This window comes from Rhinichthys klamathensis, unplaced genomic scaffold, assembly GCF_029890125.1.
Source record: "Rhinichthys klamathensis goyatoka isolate OS25496 unplaced genomic scaffold, OSU_Roscu_1.1 h1tg000111l_1, whole genome shotgun sequence".
Classification (NCBI taxonomy): domain Eukaryota; kingdom Metazoa; phylum Chordata; class Actinopteri; order Cypriniformes; family Leuciscidae; genus Rhinichthys; species Rhinichthys klamathensis.
The window spans coordinates 8,113,903-8,137,759 of record NW_026606649.1 but is presented as its reverse complement, the minus strand read 5'-3'; the positions used below and the strand labels follow the sequence as shown (position 1 = coordinate 8,137,759).

At 38.6% G+C, this 23,857-nt stretch overlaps 1 protein-coding gene across 2 annotated transcripts in view; it reads right to left on the bottom strand.

Annotated features, from left to right (window-relative positions):
• Window positions 1-209: 209 nt before the first annotated feature.
• Window positions 210-23,857, bottom strand: part of nlgn4xa (neuroligin 4 X-linked a) — a 156,787-nt gene continuing 133,139 nt past the window's right edge. For both annotated transcript variants that reach the window (XM_056254404.1, XM_056254405.1), the window contains 2 exons: window positions 18,713-19,502; window positions 210-1,984 (listed from right to left, as the gene is read on the bottom strand). In XM_056254404.1, the coding sequence (XP_056110379.1) occupies window positions 1,096-1,984; window positions 18,713-19,502 (1,679 nt within the window). In that variant the 3' untranslated portion in view covers window positions 210-1,095. The remainder of the gene's footprint in view (window positions 1,985-18,712; window positions 19,503-23,857) is intronic.

Genomic DNA, 23,857 nt, shown 5'->3' with positions numbered 1-23,857 from the left:
TGATGATACAGAATAATAATAATAAAAAGAGAGATGTATGCAGTAAAACAAATGCATTTGGGATGTGGGTAGAAGTTGCTCGATTTACATCTAGTCCACCCTCCTTCATCAAACCCCCAAATGATAAAAAAAAACATTACAACCAGTCTATGAACAGCTTAAATAGGCAAATTCACCCAGCTCTGTAATGTAATTAGATGCAGTCTTTCATTTTTAACATCTGTATGGGGTCACGGTATGGGTTTGTCAAATGTAAAGTAGCAGTCAAACATGCAATATTCGTCAAACATCGGGACAAAGGAACACTCAAATGACTGAAATGGATATTTAGAGGCTTTGGAATAAGAATGCTGTCCTCTCTTTTATTTCTTTTTCAGGTGTAAAGGGTGTTTAGCACAGACATGATTTCAAAAAGAAAAAGAAAAGATAATGACTGATTTATTTACACGCACCTTAACGAAAGCGTAAGCTCATTAATAGTCATATTTTGAACTAAACAACAATAAAAGCTTTTGTAATTATTTTAATATTTGTATTTGATTCACAAGTATTTACATGTTGTCACTTTTACAAATTTTGTCATTATTACATTTCAGGCTGGGATTTTTGAGATCAGTCCACATGTTCGGTATGTGACAAAACTCTCAGAAAATAATATTAATGTGTTCGTCTGAAATATAATTCTCACATAATAACATTGCTCTCATTGTTGCTCTTGGTATATGACATATGTTATGGCACAAACAAAGCTTTGTTAGATCCTTTAACCTCTGTCGTTTGTGTGTATATTGTCTATGCAAGCAAAAAAGTCCTTCAGAAAGAGTTCTTGTCTTTTGGTGTAAAGTCCCCTGCCTTTAACAAGCTTGGCTCCAAATAAAGTATTACTTTAGTAACATTCATTTTTTTCGCAAGTAGGTCATTTTTGACTTTGATATATTCTGCAAGAAGACTTCATAGGAAAATAACATCTCATCCACCATGATAAGTCTCAAAGTGGAACAAAGTCAGCACAGTTTGCCATGACAAACAAAGGTCCTTAACCACCAATGCCTTAGCAGACCATGTCCATTAGTTCTGAAAAGGATCTTTCAGAAGCTATACCCTGGTGGTGGAGTGCCCATGGGGCAGGTTGGTACTGTTCTGACTACCTCCAAAAGTGTTGAAATTGTGCAGGGGCTGCATTCCGGCCAGAGAGTTAGGAATCATTGTTATGGTACTTGGCGTCATGAGCGGGATGTCATCGGGCGAACGTCGCAGAGTAAGCGTATAATCGGCCGGGCAGGTGAGACGAAGAGTATCGTGGGCCTGTGGTGAATCGCACTCATGATGGTGCTCATGCTCCATCTGCTGCTGTTTCATCTGAAGTGACATCAGCTCCTCGCTCTGCAAATGTGCTATGTCATTAGTGTTAGCCACCACATTAGCCGGAGCAGAGTTCCTCTGCGGGCTGGGCCCTCGTCGGTTGGATTCGTGACGACGCTTATCCTTCTTGTAGTAAAGTGCTGCAAAGGCCAGAATGTTGAGGAAGAGGAGAGATGCACCCACCGCGATGGTCACACTGAGCTCAGTAGAGTAATCTCGCTTTGTCTCGATAACCACCGCTGAGTCGTCACCCAGATCATTGCCTTTACGCTGGTCTGTAGTTTGTTTGGTGTTGGCGGGAGGAACACCAGGATGACGTGTAGTGGACGGCCATGTTTTACCTAGTCTCTTAGTGTATGGGAATGGTGTAGTATCCTGAGGAGGTATCTTAGTCGTGGTCGAGACATATTGAAAAAGTTCATTGATGTTATGAAGATGAGGTACCAGCTCTAACCAGAAAGCAACCTTAGTTGCGCGATAGTGATCTCTCACCCTTGGCTTCAGCCCAATGTGTAAGTAGAGCTGGTCTTTGGGGTTGTATTTAGACCAGGCCACTTCCTCGAAACGGTTAGGCTTTGTGTGGATGAATTTGGTGTCCTGTGGAACTGGTTGATTTGGATCCCTAAAACGAGAATTAAAAAAAAAACATCAATATTTGCCTGACAATTTAGAAGCAAAAAGCTTTTAAAATGCAGTGTGTGCTTTAACATTGCTGTGTTACAGAGTAATTGAAATCACCTTTATTTATATGGTGCTTTATATAATTGATTGTTTCCAAGCAGCTTCACAGTAATAAACAGGAAAATTACCATCAAATGCAAACTTCATTATATATGAGACAAATTCCACTGTAAAGTAGCTCTACAGAAGAATGCAAATTGTCTATAAGGCAGCTAGATCTACAGAAAACAGTGGTGTCATCGTCAAGCTCAATTAGATTTGAGTTTTGTACTTCAGTACTTCACTAAAGTGGCACAGTGTGTACATCATATTTACCATTACATCCACTTTGCTTGTATCACTTATATAATCACACAGTTAGGTGCAGAGGGCTGAAACTCAGTGCACAAAATAATTAGACAAACATAACTGAACATTTTAAAGTTGATGTGAAACAGAAATTACGTTAATCCTTTCTTTCATATAGTGATGTGTATGCAAGTGAAATGGTTTATCGAACATGTAAAAATGTCATGTAGGATTGATTTTGTCCATCGGAAATTGAATGGATCATTGTTGTTGTTTGCTAATTGCTGCGACTATTTCAAGTGACTGACAGATTGCTGGAAGGGAAAAGTTAAAACTTATCTGGCTACTGGACATTACGGCGTCACTTTTTAACACACAGGGCATCCTTTTAGCATTTTTCGTTGTGCAGTGTACTCCATTGCTTTCGAAGAGAAAATGTTGGCGTCAATACACAGAAGCAATAAGCATGATAATGTATTAATTCATGATGAAATTATCTATTTGGTTATAATTTTTCCACTATGACATTTATGTTTACATAATTTTATTTACATTACAATATTTAGGCATTTTGAGCATGTAACCCCACCTAACCATTTGTATATTATATAATATAAAACACAGAATATAACAGTTACAATTGATTCAAAAAGTAAAAATATTTCAAGTGTTCCTAGGCCAAATGATTGATTTGTGAGACCCAAAAGCGATCAGTCTCCATCCGACGTAAAGCTCAGATCCTGTTGACACATTCAAAAATTGCTGCCATAAGAAGCACAATGTCTGCTTTGAAAGCGAAATGGTATTGGCTCTAGTGTGTCTTGTGACCGATTGCATCATGCTAATGTTTGAGTGTATCTTTTGAATGAGGTATGACAGTGGCCCTGTCCCAAATTACACACTACATATACACTTTCGGGCTGCCACGTGCGCATGTCCTTTAAGACCGTAGGGTGTCCCATTAGTCATTTTAGGTTTCAGAAGGGTGCTCCCAAGCTTTGCGGTCAATAAGCGCCCTTGATGCACACTTTTGCCAAGGCTGCACTGGACAGGACAAGGAACGACAGTCAAAGCGGCATTATGTCACGGAAATGTGGACTCGTAGGAAGACCGCAAGTGTTTAAGGTGCCATTTGGAACAGAGCCAGTATGCATTCATGAAGCAGGATCATTTTCAGCTATTAAAACCTTAAGTTCCACTCTGTTCTTCACATAAAGATATCGTATAGCTTCAAAGGTCTTGGAATGCAAGATACTTATTTGTAATACTTTTATACTGTTTTTTTTTTTTTCTGGTCAGTTTTTCCAATAAATACATGTGACTGTACTTTTATTAACCCCAATTGGTAGGGTTGGGATTGGGGTTAATAAAAGTACAGTCACAGGTATTTATTGCAAAAATATATGAAAGTATTAATATTTATAAAATTATTTCAACTTTTACAAATGCATACAAATAATTAAATGTCTTAATCTACCACATAAGGCAAAAAACTGAAAGGAATGGAGTACCCTGCACGTAAAAAAAATGACGCTAAAGGTATACCTTATGCGTTAAAAAGCCAAGGGGTCCTAACCAAGTGTCCATATGTGATGAGTTGGGAGTGAGAGAGTGTTCTCATCAGAGAGGAGATGTCATGTAAGGAGATCGGCAAATTAAAATTATTTGAAGATTATGAGCGAACATGTTTTATTTTTAAATAAATAAATGATATATACAAAACCCATTTCCAGAAAAGTTGGGACATTTTGTAAAATGCAATACAATCAAGAATCTGTGATTTGTTAATTCTCTTTAACCTTTGTTTAACTGACAAATGTACAAAGAAAATATTTTCAAAGTTTTCACTGACCAATTTAAGTGTACTTTGTAAATAGAAACAAATTTAAATGTTGATGGCAGCAACACAAAATTTGGGACAGAGGCAAAATAAAAGTGAAAAGCTTATAGAATATATGAGTCAAACTCTTTTGAAACAGTCCACAATAAGTATTTGAATTGATAATCGGGGAGCGTATTGTGATTGAGTGTAAAAGGAGCATCTCAGTCTTTGCAAGCTAAGATGGGACATGACGCATCACTTTGTGCCAAATATCATGAGAGAATTGTCAAACAATTCAAAAATCACATTTCTAAATGCAAGACTGCAAAGAATTGATGTCTTTCACCTTCTACCATACATACTATTGTGAAAAGATTCAGGGAATCTAGAGAAATATCAGTACATGTAGGGCAAGGCAGGAAACCTCTGTTGAATGTGCATGACCTTTGAGCCCTCAGATGGCATTGCATGATAAACTGTCATGCTACTCTGTTAAATACAGCCACATGGGCTCGGGGGTACTTTGGAAAACCCTTATCACTGCAGTCTGCTGCTGCATCAACAAATGCAACTTGAATCTCTGTTATGCAAGGAGAAAGCTATACGTCAGTTCTATACGGGGATGCCGGCGAGTTCTCTTGGCCTGAGCTCATCTCAGATGCTCCAAAATCTCAGATGATCCAAAACATCTGACTGTGCTGCAGTCAGATGAGTCCACATTTCAGCTTGTTTTTGGGAAAAACAGACATTGAGTTCTTAGTCCCAAAGATGAAAGGGACCATCCAGAGTTGCATCAGTGACAGCTACAAAAGCAAACATCTGTCAAGGAATGGGGTGCATCAGTGCAAATGGCATGGGTGACTTGCAAATGTGTGAAGGTACCACTGATGTGTTGGCATATATTGGGATTGTACAGAGACATTTAATGGCATCAAGATGACTTCAAGATGACATTCTGCACATGCTAAAACTGAGTGGTTTCTAGACACTCAACGCCATAGAGTGGATGTCCTTGATTGCCTGCCTGCGGTCCAGATCTGTCGCTTAATGAAAATGTATGGTCTATCATGAAAAGGACAATTAGACAACGATGACCACAGACTGTTGAGCAGCTGTCTTGTATCAGGTGAGATTGGGAATTAGTATCCGAATTTTTTTAACATTTAAAAAGTCTAATTAAAAGGAAAGGTGATGTGACACAACTTTTTTGGAGTGTGGAGCAGCCATCCAAATCAAAATTTGTTTCTATTTACAAAATACACTTTCACGTCAGTGAAAACTTTGAAAAGCTTTTCTTTGAACTTTTTTTTCCGATAAATAAAGGTTAAAGAGAGTAAACAAATCACAGATTCCTGATTTTATTGCATTTTACAAAATTTCAGTCAGGACCCCTTTGAGAATGAAATTTATTGACAATCTTTGGATTTGGCGAGATGCTTAGGCTCAGGTGCTCGAGCTGCCATACTAGAGAGCTTGTGATACATCCTTGAGACACAAATCCCCCAAGCTTTTTTACTAACCAAATGTTTCTTAGCATATGTTACAGAAGGAGATACAATGATTACGTAAATAGAGTTTATATACAGAATCCAATGCTCTATTATGAAGATGCTAGGAGGTGAAGGGGTAGAGGTGGGTGTAAATGTCTGTGCGACAGACTGCGGAGCATTCGTTGAATGACCTTAAATACTATAGGTGATTAGAGTAGGTGGAGTAACAAATCAGCTGAGGGTCAGCTGATATTGTTTAGCGATCAGTGGTCTACCTGAACTAGGCCTATGCTTGAATTCCATTCGATCACTCAAGCTCTCTCTCTCTCTCTCTCTCTCTCTCTCTCTCTCTCTCTCGAGTGCATGCTGGGAGTGAGTGGGCGGAGCGTGGTGAGTGTGGAAGTGAGTGGTAGCCGACTGTGGCTGGTAAGAGTGCTTTTTTCAAACTTTTTCTTTTTTCTTGTAAGTGTTTTCTGTTTGTGTTTTTTTTTTTGTTTGTTGTTGAGGTATTTTGTTTTGTTTTTGTGAGGATAGTCTGCTTCCAGCATTTGCTGGGAAGCATGGCGAATCCAAACACAATGGCTTTTGAAAATTTAACTCGGCGTCATGGAGTGAAGATTGATTCAAACGCTAACGTGGAAGATGTTTGTTTGGCTGTAGGAGATGTTGTGGGTCATGAAAACATTGTGTCCGCTTCGCGAATGAATAATGCGTTTGTGCTTTTTTTTAGCACTACTGAGAAAGCGAACGAAATAGTATAAAAAAGGTGTCGTAATCAAAGGTTCACTCACGCCGGTGTTTCCTCTGAGTACTCCCGCCAAGAAAATATTGATTTCAAACGTCCCTCCTTTTGTGAAAGATGAGATAATTGTGCAGGAATTGTCCCGTTATGGAAAGATAGTTTCCCCCATCAAAAAAATTCAGCTCGGATGTAAATCGCCTTTAGTAAAACATCTCGTGTCTTTTAGGAGACAGGTGTTTATGATTCTGAAGAATGGCGAAGATGAACTTGACCTGGTTTTTAAATTTAAAATAGAAGGATTTGATTATGCTGTCTTCGCAACATCTGATACGACGATCAAATGTTTTGGTTGTTCGAAAATTGGGCATCTCAGTCGTAATTGCCCAGATAAAGTGAACAAAAACACAGAGCTGATTGATGCAGCTAAAGCAGGGAGCGCTGTCGATGAAAGTAGCGTGTCTGAGACAAGTGCAGCGGCGACTCCCGCGGTTACACCGATCGAGCCGCTCGAGGGAGCGAACAGCGCAGATGCGCGGGCGTCCTGTTCTCCTGCGGATGATGGAGGTGTTGTGGCGGAGTCTCTGGCGGCCGAGAACGCGGTAGGGTTGAGTACATTATCGTCGGTGTTTGTAGAACAAAACAGAGAAATTGTACAGGAAAATCTGAGATTGAATGACTGTGAATTGGATATGGAAGTTGAATCTACTTTCAAAACTCCAATTAAAAGAAGAATGAGTCGCAACGATAAAATCAGTAAACAAATAAAAAAAAGTGACGCAGCTGAAGATGAAATCATAGCTTCGGATGATGATGATTCTGATTCTAGCGTTTCTGTGTGTTCAGAGATTTCTGTTTGTTCCCAAAATGAAGCGGTAAATGTTTTGTACAAAGCTGAAGACATTAGTGTTTTTCTTCAGGAAACGAAAGGGCTAAAAGGCGTGCAGATTGAGGATTATTTTCCTAATCGTGCACAATTTGTGAAAGACACCAGATATTTGATAAAGGACGGGGCTTTCTCAGATCTCGAAGTGTACCGTTTACGGAAGTTTGTAAACAAGTTAAAAAAACAAATTCCTAGAGATGAGAAGAATGCCATGGTTTAATCCCCTAAGCTTGTTTTTTTTGACCGTATGCACACTCTCTGTTTTTTCTCATCTTAGTTTCTTGTTGAACCTAAATAAAACCATGAGTCAGCTAAAAATTGGAACTCTCAATTTAAACGGAGCTAGAGAAGTTCGTAAGAGGATGATGTTGTATGAATTTATAAATCAGAAGTCTGTTGATGTCATGTTTGTACAAGAAACGCACAGTGATCAAAGAAATGAGGTGGATTGGAAAAGAGAGTGGGGAGGACAACTTTTTCTTAGTCATAAATCCTCTGTTAGTGGAGGTGTTGCAATTTTATTTAGTAAAAATATGACTCCAGTATCTTATGAATTTGTTGAAATTGAAAAAGGTCGTTTTTTAAAAGTTATCGTTAAATTTGAAAAAATTGTTATGGTTTTTTAAAAATATTTATGCTCCTAATAGTGGAGTGGAAAGAGTTTTGTTTTTAAATTTAGTCAACACTACTCTGAAAGGCCTAAATACAGATGATGTTTTAGTTTTAGGTGGAGATTTTAATTGTACCGAGAGTGATAAAATAGATCGAAATCATTTAGAACCACATGTTGCATCTCAAAGAGTTATCAAGCAACTCATTCAAACTTTTGATCTTTGTGATATTTGGAGATGTATGCATAACAAATTAAGACAATACACATGGGTTCATTGTAAAGATAATTTATTGTCTTTGGCACGTCTTGATCGGTTTTATAGCTTTAAGCACCAGTTCAATATTTTTAAATCTTGTCAAATTAATCCTGTAGGTTTTTCGGACCACAGTGCAGTTCTTTGTTCTGTCCTAGTTTGCCATGTGAAGTCAAGCAGTGCCTATTGGCATTTTAATGCATCTTTGCTTGATGACCAACATTTTAAAGATTCTTTTATTTTTTTCTGGGATGTTTTTAAACAAGAAAAGCACTTATATAGCTCTTTACAGCAATGGTGGGATTGCGGTAAAATACAAATTAAAAGTTTTTGCCAGCAATACACTCTTAATGTAACAAGAGAAATAACTAGATCATTGAATATTTTAGAGACTGAGATAGTTGATTTGTACAGTTTGTCTGAATCTACAGGCAAAAAAGAACACATTGAAGCTCTGAAATCAAAGAGAACTTTATTTGCAAACCTGTTGGACATTAAGGCACAGGGAGCGCTGGTTCGCTCACGTTTCCAGAAAGTTACACAAATGGATGCACCTTCCAAATTTTTCTTCAGTATGGAGAAAAAAAACAGTCAAAGCAGAATAATTCATTCCTTGGTCTCTGATACAGGACAGGAGCTAACTAAAACTTCTGAGATAAGAGAAGTTGCTGTACAGTTTTATAAAAAATTATATACAGCTGATTTGATAAATGAAAAGATGACACTTAGTAGTTTTTTTGAAGGTCTGCCAAAACTTGATGAAGAGAGCAATGAAAGTTTGCAACAACCTTTGACAGAGCAAGAGCTTTATACAGCAATGATGAGTATGGAGAATGGGAAATCCCCCGGGATCGATGGGTTACCCATTGAATTCTATAAAACTTTCTGGCCCATTTTAAGAGAAGATCTCTTATTAGTGTTTGATGAAAGCCTTATTAATGGGTTTCTTCCGCTCAGTTGCAGAAGGGCAGTTATCACTCTATTGCCCAAAAAAGGTGATCTTCAAAATATAAAAAATTGGAGGCCTGTTTCTCTTTTGTGCTCAGAGTACAAAATCCTGTCCAAAACTTTGGCTACAAGATTGAGTAAAATAATAGGGAAGGTGATACACTACGATCAAACATATTGTGTACCAAATAGATCAATTTCTGATAATATAACTCTAATAAGAGATGTTTTAGAAGTTTCAAAGTTGTTTGGTATAAATATTGGCCTTATTTCTCTAGACCAAGAGAAGGCATTTGATCGGGTTGAACACCATTATTTGTGGCATACTTTACAAGCTTTTGGGTTTAATTCAAGTTTTATTGGTATGATCAGAACAATGTATTGTGAAATTGAGAGTGTGATCAAAATTAATGGTAGTTTGTGTGCCCCCTTTACAGTACAGAGAGGGGTTAGACAAGGCTGTGCCATGTCTGGGCTATTATATGTGCTGGCTATAGAACCACTGCTTTCTATGTTACGAAACAAGTTAAAGGGTCTAACATTGCCACAGTGTAATAATGCTTTTTATTTATCTGCATATGCTGATGACGTTATTGCTTTTGTAAATGATAGTAATGATGTTGAAATGTTACAAGAAGTTGTTAATGCTTTTAAAGATATTTCTTCAGCAACTGTAAATTGGGGGAAAAGTGATGCTTTATTGATTGGAAAATGGGAAGGAGGAAATCCCATTCTACCAGGAGGCTTAGTATGGCAAAAAGATGGGTTAAAATATCTTGGTGTTTTCTTGGGCAATGAAGTTTTCATGCAGAAGAACTGGGAAGGAATGGCAGATAAAGTAACAGGACGTTTGAAAAAAATGGAAATGGCTGCTTCCTCAGTTGTCTTTTAAAGGACGAACACTCATTATTAACAATCTTGCGGCTTCTTCCCTCTGGCATAGACTTGCATGCGTTGACCCTCCTGTTGGTCTCCTACCAAAGATTCAAGCAGAAACTGTGAACTTTTTTTGGGACAATTTGCATTGGATCCCCCAAAGCGTTTTGTTTCTGGCTAAAGAGGATGGAGGCCAAGGTCTAGTGCATTTGGCAAGTAGATGTGCTGCTTATCGTCTTCAGTTTGTGCAGAAATGTATGCTGGGATCTGAAAGACTGGTATGGAGACCAGTGGCTCAATGCATTTTACGCAGAATAAGTGGACTCGGCCTGGACAATGTTTTGTTTTTAATGGATTCAAAAAAATTTGATTTTAGAGGAGTTCCTGCTTTCTATCGAAGTCTCTTTAAAATATGGAGTCTGTTTAAGCCTCAATGGATGGAACCATTAATGTCCCTTTACTGGCTCCTGGAAGAGCCCATTGTGTGTGGAGCACGTCTTGATGTATCTGGGGACGAAATACCAGGTCTAAAATATTTGTTGTACAGAAGTGGATCTCTACAGTTGAAACACATTATAAATAATGCAGGTCCTGATTTTAAAGATGTAGAAGCAGTTTCAGCCTTTTTAAAGGTAAAATCTGCACGATACATTAAACGGTTTTTAGATAAACTGCAGGGGGCTTTGAATGTACAAGAAATAACTTTACTTGAAGAGTATAATAAGAAATGTATATTTCCAGACTGCGAAGATTTCTTTCCAGATATAAGTATTGTACCTGATCTTATTTCATTTAACGATATTAATCCCTGGTTGAAAAAGGAAATTGATGTGCAAATTGATTTTTTTGAAGCTAAAGGGAAAGCATTGTACAGAAGTATTGTGAAAGTGATGAATATAAAATGGTTAAAGAATAGAAGTGATACTGTATGGAGAGACACTTTAGAGATTACTGAAACAACAAAACCAGTGTGGAGGATTCTGTACAAACCTCCCTTACCTAAGAGAGTTGGCGATCTTCAGTGGAGGATACTCCATGGGGCTATAGCAGTAAATTCTTTTGTGGCAATGTTGAACCCAAATGTAAGTGAGAATTGTCCTTTTTGCAATGAAAGGGAGACTGTGTTTCATTGTTTTATGTTTTGTAACAGACTTTCTTTTTTGTTTAGCCTTCTAGAGCTTCTTTTTGAATCTTTTGAGGTATGTTTTACAAAGCAGGATTTTATTCTTGGTTGTATGTATACTATTAAGAAAAAATACAAATGTCAATTGCTTAATTTTATTGTTGGTATTGCAAAATTAGCCATTTATATAACTAGGAGAAATAAAATTGAACAGAAAGGAGAACAAGAACTTATATCAGCTTTTAAAAAAATGGTAAAATCACGACTTGTAATCGAGTTTAATTTTTATAAACTAATGAGTACATTGAATATTTTTGAAATTGAGTGGTGCTGTGATAATGTGCTGTGTTCATTAGTTGATAATGAACTGGTTATTTCAGAAGTGTTGATGTGAGGTTTTTTTGTATTAGATTGAAAAATATGTGACCTTTTTTTGTGAATGTTTTGTATAGTCATATTTGTGTAATAAAAAGGATTGTCAAAATTCAAAAAAAAAAAATTCTCTCTCTCTCTCTCTCTCTCTCTCTCTCTCTCTCACTCTCTCTCTCTCTCTCTCTCTCTCTCTCTCTCTCTCTCTCTCTCTCTCTCTCTCTCTCTCTCTCTCTCTCCATAAGTGTCAGGGTTTTATCACTTCGGTCTAGTTAATTTCTTGGTTTTGTGACAGAGCTCTGACACTCCCGGTTTTGTCTCATCATTGTCTGAGTGCGCGGTTTCGAGCGCGCTCGAGCCGTGCACTCACTTGTCTACGTGCCTTGTTATATGTGCGGGGCATGGTGTTTGGATCCCGACACGCCTGTCTAGTTTGGTTTCAGTTCTGTGTCGGGATTCAGACATCCATGCTCCGCGTGTTTGTTTTCTGTTGTGAGCACACGGAATGCGCTCGTTCTCATGCGCTTTGTCTTGTTACGTGAGAGCGCAGTTTCGAGTTCGCTCGAGCCGTGCGCTCTTCCGTCTGCATGTGTTGTTGTGTCCTGTGTATCACGCGTTGTGTTTTAATCGGCCGCGTGCTTTCATGTTTTGTCTTGTGCTGTGTAGCACACAGCTTGTGTTTTACACTGGATGTGTGCTTTCTTGTTGTCATGTTTTGTGTGAACACGTGGCTTATGAGGGTTTTCATTAGCTGCGTGTTCATGTCTCGTTTGGTGTGAGCACATGGCTTGTCATGTGTTTCCTTGTGCCATGTGCTCTCCTGTCGAATGTCTAATCAAGTCAAGTCATCTTCATTTATATAGCGCTTTTAACAATGGATTGTTTCAAAGCAGCTTTACAGAGATAAACATATAATTTAAGGTAACAGAGATTGTCTAGCACCTCCCATCTTGTTACCTGATTATGGATTTATTTGTCCTGTGCTGGTTCGTTGTCGTATTTACACTGTGTTTTCCTGCTGTGTGCTACTTTCAAGTCAAGTCAAGTTGTTCAAGTCAGTCTCGTTTTCCCCCTCGGGGTAGTTTTTGTTTGTATTTGTTTTATTTTTTATACTTATTAAAAACCCTATTTTCCTGCAATTGAGTCCTCGCCTCGTCTCCTCAACCCTCACACCTTATATATATATATATATATATATATATACAGTGGCGGCCAAAATTATTAGAACGGTAATATTTTTTTAATGTTTTAAAAGTCTATTCTGCTCACCAAGGCTTCATTTATTTGATCCAAAATACAGCTAAAACAGTAATATTGTGAAATATTTTTACAATTTAAAATAACTGTTTTCTATTTGAATATTTATATATATATATATATATATATATATATATATATATTTTTTTAATCTGTTATTGATGTCTATAAATATCATAATTGTGTCTAAAAAAGTCAGATTATTTTGAGTTGTATGTATTTATTGATTGATTTCCGCCATTTTGACAGCCACTATTTTAACAGTTGAAAGGTTGGGAACATAATTGTATAATTAGAAAGCAGAGACTTTTTTTTTTTATTCAGCCCATCATTTTTTTAATGTTGTAACAGCTAACAGTTTTACAACAGTTCTGACTGGACATGTGGTCAACCAACAGTTCTGATGTTTAGTACATTACTGTGATGCTTCACTGTTTGTATCACTCCATTTGTCTGTGTTTGCAGCATTCCAAACAAGCTGTCAGTCTGTGTGTTGCTTGGCGACATCGAAAACGTTACATACTGCACGGCCTTGTGCATCACAGCCAAGCTGATATTCAATAAAACAGTGCTCATATTATTTAATTATTGCCTGAAGTATACTCTCTTCACAGGCTTATATTCAAATTGATCACATTATAGCCAATGTTACTTCCTTTTGAATACAAAAGCCTTTCCCATGGTTAAATCCACTGTATGCTTAGACAGCATCAGGGAATGTTATGCTTCATTTCCAGTGAGTATACTTCTGTAATGCCTGGAATCCATATTGATTTTCACTTTTATTAACAGATTTGACTCTCCCAGCCAGAATTTGGCAAACGGTGTGATTCCACGATGCAGAAATACATTTACTTAAAGATCCACTTAATGGTGTGTGCAAAATATAACGGGGAATCTCCACATTTTCTTTTATGCTTCCTGGAACTAATATCTGTGTAGAGCCATTATCATCATTTGTAATGTAATGCACAGTATTGACAATATATTTCATTGCTTGTAAAGCTAACTGCTATGTTAACCAGTAACAATAAACAACTGAATTGCACAAGCATTCAGGCTGGAAGTGGCAAATATAGAGTCATTTACATCACCTCTTATATCTTATTACTCCTCTAAAACACTCAGTGGAAGTATTCTGCCTCCAGCAGGAGACAGACCTCTTCTGAGGTTTCACTGTCAATGATGGCCTATTATTTCAACCCAAATACTTGGTTGAGGGCAAGTCTTTGGGTTATGTTTTTCCAGTGTTGGGTATGTTTTGTGTTACCCAGCCGGGTAAGTGGCTGGGTCAATCTCACTGACATTTGGAACAATATATACTCCTCCCCCACCCTCCGACATAACAAGCCAGCGGCGGAGTTACTAGAACACAGCTGTTGAGTTACAGAGCTTTTTGTATCATCTTAAGGAGAGAGCAGTTCTCTGTGCCGCAGAATTGGTGCATTTACTCTGTGAAATAAAGATTTATTTAATCTATGAAGTCTTTACTGTGCTGTAAGTATTTTACGCAACGCAATAAACAAGGATGATATGTCAGTCATCTAAATGCGTCAAAATGCTAAACCCAACATGCTAGGTGAAAATAGCCCTTGGTTGGGTTTGCTCATGTTTGATTGAGCCATGGGATGCAAAACAACCTAAATTGGGTTTCTTTCAACTGACATTTTAGTTTTTTCCTTCTTTCAAGGAAAGGTTCATCCCAAAATTAAAATTATGTCATTAAAATGTACCCTCTCAGGTTGTTTAAAATATGTATGACTTTTATGTTCTACGGAATAAATAAGTAGGCCTATACCAAAGTTTTTTTTTTTTTTTGACAAAAACAGTTAAAGGTTCTATATGTATTTTTTAGCGGTCTCTATCGGTGATGTTTCAGATTGCAACCAATTTTTACAAGAGCGCTCGTGCTCTTGCTCGTGCTCGAACTCAAGAGCGAGCACTCATGGTACCGGCCACACTGAGACTTTCAACTGACCGGAGAAAGCATCACACAACATGCTGGAGACTCATGTAAACTCCCACTGCAACGTTACAATAATAGGCTTCTTTTATCAGCTTGGCGTTGAACTAATGCTCCATGCTCGTACCATGATAACGTTACATTGACTGCATTTAGCCGACATGTGTTGTTATAGCATAAGGCATTTCACTAACTATTCGTGTATCTTTCACAATCAGCAATGTCAACATAGGTGAATGTATAATATGATAACGAAAACGGTAAGTGAACTAGACTGAACAATTTCAGTGTAACAGTAAGATCGTATGAAGTAACATTACTGTACTGAACGTGTCTGGAAATGTGTATTATAAACAATATGATAGTAGTGGGATGAGTGACGTTAGACAGTAGATCTAGTAGCCTACATAAAATAAAAGTTACATCCTAAAGCACCTACTTTTTGTTATCCTGGAACAGTCTTTTGTATTCATTTCATGTCTCATGTATGTTATAGTTTACCTTGCTATTTCATTACAGTTTACCATTATTTCACGAGTTCACACTTACAAATGATCAGAGAATAGATGGTTATGCTTATTTGGCGTGCTGTCCGGGGGGAGGGCTCCGAGCTCGGAAATTGGGCCCGAACCCAGAGTACTCCCCCCGTATCTCTGTTTAGGAAGATAACTAGGCAAGTGTGAGGAGATGGGGTGGTGGAGGGATGCTGAAAACTGTAGAGGAATATGGGTGAGTCGACTGAGTATATTTATAGGCTTTACTCGTGCTGATTGAGTGGACCTGTTGATTACTGATTGCTGACAGCTGGCTGGAATGACTTGATTGTTTGATCATTAGAACGTGTTCCTCCCGAACCTTGTTAATAAAACATCAATTATTTCAGCATATCTGAAAACTTGAAATTTACCACAATAAAAATAGCGGAGGTCTCTCCATAATTCAAACGCTCTGCCGATGTTGATCCATGTTTTCGTCCTAAGTCGATCCGATTCACGTTTGGCCTGACGAGATACATTTTTGCAGATACATTTTGTTTTGTTTTTTATATTTATGTGGAGTTTGTGTTGTAGTCTGTGTTGTGCTGGAGGCAGGTCGTTTTTTGGTGTTATCAGACTCCATGTCGTCAGCTGCAGTGCCGTCGCATAGACTGTATATAAAAAGGAGAGGGGCTCGGGAGCGCGCATGCACGTCACATCCGATGGATTTCGCAGAAAATCCGACCCGGAGACTTCACATAGAAATAGGAATACTGGCCTTCAGAGATAATAGCAAAACCCGACAAGTGGATCATTGTAATGTGTGATTCAGTGATGGGAATAACGGCGTTGTAAATAACGCCATTACTAACGGCATTACTTTTTCCAGTAACGAGTAATCTAATTGATTACTCTTCTCATCTTAATAACGCCGTTCCCGTTACTGCCAAAAAATGCGGCGCGTTACTATAACTGATGAAGCTGGGTTTTTTTTTTCATCAGACCAACTAGATCTCTGAGCGAGAGGCAAATACTTTTTTTACTGTTCTTCCTTGGTTAGTGGGCAGAGCACGAGACAAGCGCATAAATGCTGACGACTGAGGTAGAGTAAAATGTCATTGTAAGCCAATCAGAGGTAGAGTTGGGCGGGTGTTCGAAAGCACGCATAGTGGTAGGCATTCGGCACTTTTGACTCAGCTCACTGAAAAGAGCCGGCTCTTTTGGCTCACAAACGGCTCTTTAAATGACTTTGACTATAATATTTAAATTTTTTTTACATAATTATTTAATTTCTTTAGGCTAAATTTGTAAAAATAGAGTCGGCTCTTCAGATATGCGAGCCAGCTCCCGACGTTCACCTAAAAGAGCCGGCGAATCGCGAACGACCCATCAAAAGCTCATTCGCGAACGAGTCGATCCATCATCACTAACGGCTAACGCTCATGAATTGCGAACGACCCATCATAACGCATAGTCGGACAGGACAGGACACACAATGAACAACACAAGCAAGCCAGTCAGTCAACGAGAGACAGGTATGGCGACGAGCTTAACAAGCTTAATTTAATTTTGCCCAGTTGTGGCCTGTTGCGGGGCAATAAATATCAAAAGTTCCAAAACATCTATTGTGTTATTTGCATTGATCCACTATATAAACATAATATCTACATGGCATTTGATTGGAGGCTAGTCTCACTTTGTCCCACAGCAACATTTTTTTTTTTAGATGTGTGTACAATGTTTCATGTTTCTGTTAATAATGTATTGTATTAAGTGTCCATTTCATTATAATATTCAGATTTATCTAAATAATTGAACGTGCACATGTATTGTAAGTTCCGTTAAAGAGGGGTAGAGGTGGGGTCACATTTGAGCATTTAAAATTTAATTTTACTTGAAAGTAACGCAATAGTTACTTTCTTAAGTAACTAGTTACTTTTAAAATTTGTAACTGAGTAACTAATTTAGTTACTTTTTGGAAGTAGTAACTAGTAACTGTAACTAATTACTTTTTAAAAGTAACTTGCCCAACACTGGTGTGATTACAACCCCTTCACACACAGGCAATAAAAAAAGGATTCATTTTAGAAGAAAAGTTACATATAGCACCTTTAAGTTAACTTTTTTCAAAATGTTTTATTTTGTGTTCCTCAGAAAAAAAAGGATGTTGTTGGTGTAATAAAACGTATGTGTACAACATATACGACACATCAAATCCACAAAGCCAGCATTGCAAAAATATGTGTCCACTTGACATCCTGCGTGTTACGGCCCTGCCCCTGTTTTTTTAACTTCAGTTTCTTTTGTGAGAATTATAGGACTAACTCCTCCTTGGTGGGCAGGATTGCCCTAATGAAAATCAGCTGCACCTGTGGCAACCTATTTAAGGAGCTCCTGGATTTTGTCTAGTTGTCTCTCATTTTTGTTTTGTCTTTATTTGAAGAGTGGGTTCTTGAGTTTGTGTCCCCATATGATTTCCACAACTCTACAAACCTCATTTCCAACAGTTTATTGATTTGATGTTGTATTGATATTTACTATTATTGCCTTATATTTTGACCCTAGACATTATTTGTTTTAATTTTAAGTCGGGTCGTAACACTGAGTACCAATGCATGTTAATTTTCCTCATTAATGACCCATGTTGCTCTCTCCAGTCTGAGCATCAGAGCTTGACAGTCATTGCAACAAAGGAAGGCTACAAATGAGACATTACGTTCTGCACATTTCCCTCCACGGTATTTATTCACCCTGTTTTTTTGGAAACACTCAGAGAGGCTGATATCACCACTGGAGTGTTTACCAGAGGCTGGAGTGTCTCTTGCAAAGCGAGCATTCTCCAAGTGCTGCTGAAATTGCTTTCGTTTTTCCTCCTCTGTTTTAAAGTACTCGCGCTGAGAGAAACACTTAGCCAGTGAAGGGAGAGCAGCCTGACGTGAGGTACTGATGAGCCTGCCAATCTATCTCCTGACACACAGGTATCAGCTGGAGTGGTGCCAAACAGCAGAGGCTCTTCTGCCTATAAACTGTGAATGGAGCCCTGAAAGTGTGAGTAGGCCCCAGTCACTTATATCTGGAGGAGGTTTGGGATGAATTGGGCTTGCACTGAGTACAGTGATGCCGTATGGGAGGAAAGCATAGAAAGAACCCCATAACTCAAGGATAGTTAAGAGCTGGTCTGATAGCATTAAAAATATGATCTGAATGACAATAATGAGTCTTTAAATTGTGATATGCGAGGAGACTGCAAAGGCCTCTGAAGATTGTGATCTGTGGCTAACAACAACAATTATTTACAGTAAGAATCTTAAGAGATCTTAATGGACATCTGAACAAAGTTATAATGCTAAGGAAAAGCAGCAAAAAAAAAAAAAGATACCATTTTCAATATATGTATGCATTCATATTTTTCTTCTTATGAAAAAAGAAAAAGAAAGACATGATAACAAATGAAAAAGGTTTCAAATAATTTCCTGCAAATATCTGACACTTTTGATTGGAGCCTTAGTTCAGTTATGCAGTGTATATATTTAATTAACAGAGCGGAAAAAAAGTGTTTAACTTACCCCGTTTTAGCGAAATTTGTCCAGTAAGTCATTACCACCGCTGAAAGCATGACATCGTTTTTGGAAAAATTGCAGTTAAAGAGATCAGTAGGGCCAATCATGGGAATTCCAAACACATAAGGCACCTCGTCTCCATGTGCTGAATCCGACCAGCTAGGTTTCATTTCACTCTGACAATGGTGGTAGAATGCATAAAAGTACGTTGGAGATCCATACTGAGCATGAAGGTCTGCCGTAGCTACCGCTGGTGCCACCCATTGGTGATCGGTGAAGAGTGCAACCAGAGTCTTTCGTCTGGTCTCCGGATTCTCCTTGTCAGCCCAGTCGGTATACATGAACTTGATGGTTTCTCGGAGCGTATCCTTGCCCTCGGGATAACCATAGAGGTGGTCCACAAAATCAGACACAGCAAAGTCAAAATCATTTGCAGAGACACCATCCTCACTGTCCACGATGCCATCCACAAATTTAAAACCCTCACCCTGGTTGACGCCAAGCATGATGTCATAGTTGAGGAACTCTCCCTGCTCCATCAGAATTTGGGGGTCATCGGGGATGACGTCACCATCGATAACTGGACCAAAAGCAATGTGGTACTTGGCCTGTGTGATGTACTGTTCAATCAGCTCCTTGTAGTTTTTGTTCTGCAGACATTCCACCAGATCTATAGTATCTAGCATGTTGCAGCCCACCTTCTCAGCTAGTATGCGGGTGTATTTGGCTGGCTGGTAGTTGACGGCCCAGCTTGATAGAGCAGTCCCACTCTGGATGATGGCTTTCTGAAACAAATCTGAAAATAAAAATAAATTGAAAGAAACAGCAATTAATATAAAAAAAAACAATTTGCCCAAAAATTTGAATTAGTTCACGTGCGCGAAACAAATGAGGTTTGTTTCTTATGTGTCGCACAAGCACGATTGCACTTCCATATGAGATGTGCTTTATGCATGTGCATTGATTGATGTTTTATGTGAATAAAAGCCTAAATTAAATCTGATGATGAATCAATCATGTATTTTTGGATTAATCTACTTGATTAAACATTGGATTAAACTACTTGATTCATATGGGTTACTTTTACAATGTCTTTTAATGAAATTTCTGAAGCATAGTTCTGGGTGAAAGGACTTTTAAAGGAAGGAACATAAATATATCAGGTTTAATAAAAAATATCTTCATTTGTATTTTAAAGGTAAATAAAAGTGTCATGGGTTTGAAATGACATGAGGGTGAGTAAATTACATATTTTTTTCATTTTTTAACTATTCCTTCAACACTATTCAAAGTGAGAACTGAAGGAAAACAATGATCACAACAATAATGAAATTGAAGAAACAAATATCAAGGTGTTTGTTTATTTCATACTTTATAATACAATGTCTCATTGGAGACTTCAGTTGGACCTTGCCAAAAAAGGACTTGAAAATGAAAGCATGTAGAAAATAATGCTTTGTACTGAGGCCTGGGATTTTTATCCCGTCATATTGTTATGGGTAAGTAATATCAGTCAGACGGCAACTAATATGCCTGTGTCTTGTAGCTGTACCTTTGTCAGCTCAGCCAGGCGTGGCCATAACACGTTGACACAGATTGTGTCCTAGAAAATAGCAATACCTCAGGGCACGGACCTCACTAGGCTGAACCAAGGCTTCTGACGCACTGACACTGAGTGAAAAATAGCCTTCACTCAAGTTTATAATGTCAAAAATATGAAAATATATCAAGGGAAAAAAGTCAGGACTGTCTAGAGCTTTTTGAAAAATATTGGGCATTAAAAATATTAATATCAATGCCTAGACAGTGGGGCTTAGCAGACCCTTCCCATAAAGTAAATACTTATAATATGTTTTAAACTGTTAAAATAAGTCCAAATCAAGCCCAGATGCATCATGGGTTTGTCATGCACATTGAGCTGTACATGTGGAATCCTAACATAATGAGAAGAATAAAAACAGGAAATATCTGCATTTTCTTTTTGTTTTAAAATACGCTATTTTGTAGATCAGAAAATGGTTTGATATCCTGAAGAATGTATGATTAATTTTCTTAATTAATTTTCTTCTTCTTCTTCTTCTTCTTCTTAGTAGTATCAAGCATACAATTAAAGTTGGTTATATTTACTTATTGCATATTGCAAGATGCATTGCAAAAAATGCTAATGGATGAACATCTATGTCATATGGCAAACATAAAAAAGCTCAAGGTATTTTCTTATGGTACACCATTATACTCTGTAGAATGCCTGGCATGTATCTGTAGACAAAGGGCTCAGATGAAAAGCAGGAGTAACAAGTGAAAATAAAAGCATTTGCTTATTTCACAATTTACATTATGTAATTCATTCATAAATCATGGCCGACCTTTTAGACCGGAACACCGGGAGAGAACTGTACATCTTGTCCTGTTATTTTGATCAAATATGGCATTTCCTTATTTGGTGTTGTGTTAGTGCTAGAGTAACTGTAGCCAGAGGTCATTTGATCCATTACTAGATTTCATCTGCTATCTAGCCAGGCTGGACATTGAATGTAAAATCTATTTTTATAGTGGAACAATTGAGTTTCAGATGAATGCCTTGTAGGGGTTGTTGTTACAATGAAAATGACATGCGGCCAGGCACACTGGGACAGAAGATTCTACCTCAAAGAACGAGAGAAACAAATGGAAACACTTTACTAAAAAAGGTCTCATTAGTTAACGTTAGTGATTGGATTAACTAACAATGAGTAATACATTTGTTACAGAATTATTATTCATTGTTAATGTTTGTTAATAAAAATTCAACTGTTCATTGTCAGTTCATGTTAGCTCATGTTCATTAACTAATATGAACAGATATGACATTTTATTTTATGATGTATTAGTAAATGATCAAATTAACATTAACTAAGATTACCAAATGCTTTATACGTGTTTTTCATTGTTAGTTCATATCAACTAATATAGTTAACTAATGTTAACAGATGGAACCTTTTACCAAAAGATAATTGCAATTTAGAACATTTTCATAACTTTGTTTGTTCGTTTTTTTTTTTCCAAAGCAGGGATTAAAAGGGTTTTGTGTGTGTGTGTGTGTGTTTTGGTTTGGTTTTCTTTAACAAGGCAACATGCATAAATGGACTAAAACAGGAGTGTCCAAACTCGGTCCCGGAGACCAACTGTCCTGCAGTGTTTAGCTCCAACTTGCCTCAACACACCTGCCTGGAACTTTCTAGAATGCCTAGTAAGACCTCAATAAGCAGTTCAGGTGTGTTTAATTGGGGTTGGAGCTAAACATTCCAGGGCTGAATCCGAAATTGAGCCCTAATACCATTACTATTCCCTACTTTAGTCCACTAAAGTTCACTTGAAGGAGCAGCCGTTGAAAGTACAACAGCTGTACACCTGTTATTGCGGTGCAACGTGGGATTGAATGAGTGCACTCAATAACGTCCACTAAGGTTTCGGACAACACCACAAATGGCTTTACCCACAAATAAGGCCAGTTTGGACAACCCTGGACTAAAATTTGTAAATGCAAGTCACATGTGGCTCTCTCATTGGTCATAAGTGCTCTGTTTATGTTGGGGCGTTTCTCTCACAGTGGGACAACAGTTTGGCTTTTTTTTTCTAAAAATCATTACTTATACTGTCTATTTTTATGCGTCTGGCCAAAAATGAATTAATGTTTCATTGCACCTATTTAGCAGAAGAGCAATTAGATGGTATTTTCAGATAAATACTGTAGGTGCATATTGATTGATTTGCAATGACGTCCTAGTGCACAGATTTTACCTCCAGTTTATCTGATTCATTCCGCTAGACAAACAAACAGTGTTGTCTGTAATACAGAAGAGTTCATGCATAAAGATATTGGTTATTTCATCTGCTGAGTCTGCTATCTCAACAAATGTGAACCGCTCCAAAGTTTGTCTTCAGTCGGGCTGAGATCACCTGAAGAACTGTTTGATCCAGATCTGAATTTGATTGTCATCTCAAATGAACAAAACTACGAGAGAAAACGCATCATGTTTCGAAACAAATGTTCAAAACGGTCTTAATATCTCTTATTAAATGGCTCTCTGAAATGCTTTATTCTGACTGATCAGCCATGACATTCCAAGATCAGTTATTCCCCGATTGTGACCATCGTCAATATACGCTGTGTAATGCAGCGTTCTCCCGTTCCATCCTTCCCTCACTCGTGAACAAGACCCCAAGATGCTTGAACTCCTCCACTTGAGGCAGGAACTCTCCACCAACCTGAAGTGGGTAAACCACCCTTTTCAGACTGAGAACCATGGCCTCGGATTTGGAGGTGCTGATTCTCATTCGAGCCGCTTTACACTCGGCTGCAAACCGTCCCAGTGCATACTGAAGGTCCTGGTATGATGGGGCCAACACGACAACTTAATCCGCAAAAAGCAGGGACGAAATCGTGTGGTCCTCAAACCTGACACCCTCCGGCCCCTGGCTACGCCTAGAATTTCTGTCCATAAAAATTATGAACAGAACCGGTGACACAGGGCAGCCCTGTCGGAGTCCAACATGCACCGGGAACAAGTCTGACATTCTGCCGGCAATGCGAACCAAAATACTGCTCCGGTCGTACAGGGACCGGACAGCCCTTAGCAAAGGGCCCCAGACCCCATACTCCCAGAGCACCCTCCACAGGATGCCGCGAGTCAAATGCCTTCTCCAAATCCACAAAGCACATGTGGATTGGTTGAGCAAACTCCCATGAACCTTCCAGCTTGACGGCATCCCTTACTTCCAGTGTCCACCACCGGTTTCGGGGATTGCCGCCTCGACTGGCACCGGAGACCTTACGGCCACAGCTCCAAGCGGCCGCATTGACAATGGAGGTGAAGAACATGGCCCATTCGGACTCAATATCTCCAGACTCCCTCGGGATCCGGTCGAAGCTCCGCCGGAGGTGGGAGTTGAAGATCTCTCTGACAGGGGACTCGGCTAAACGTTCCCAACAGACCCTCACAGAACGTTTGGGTCTGCCGAGTCGGTTCAGCTTCCTCCCCCACCATCCAACTCACCACCAGGTGGTGATCAGCCACAAAGTCGATCATCGACCTCCGGCCTAGGGTGTCCTGGTGCCACGTGCACTGATGGACACCCTTATGCTCGAACATGGTGTCCGTTATGGACAAA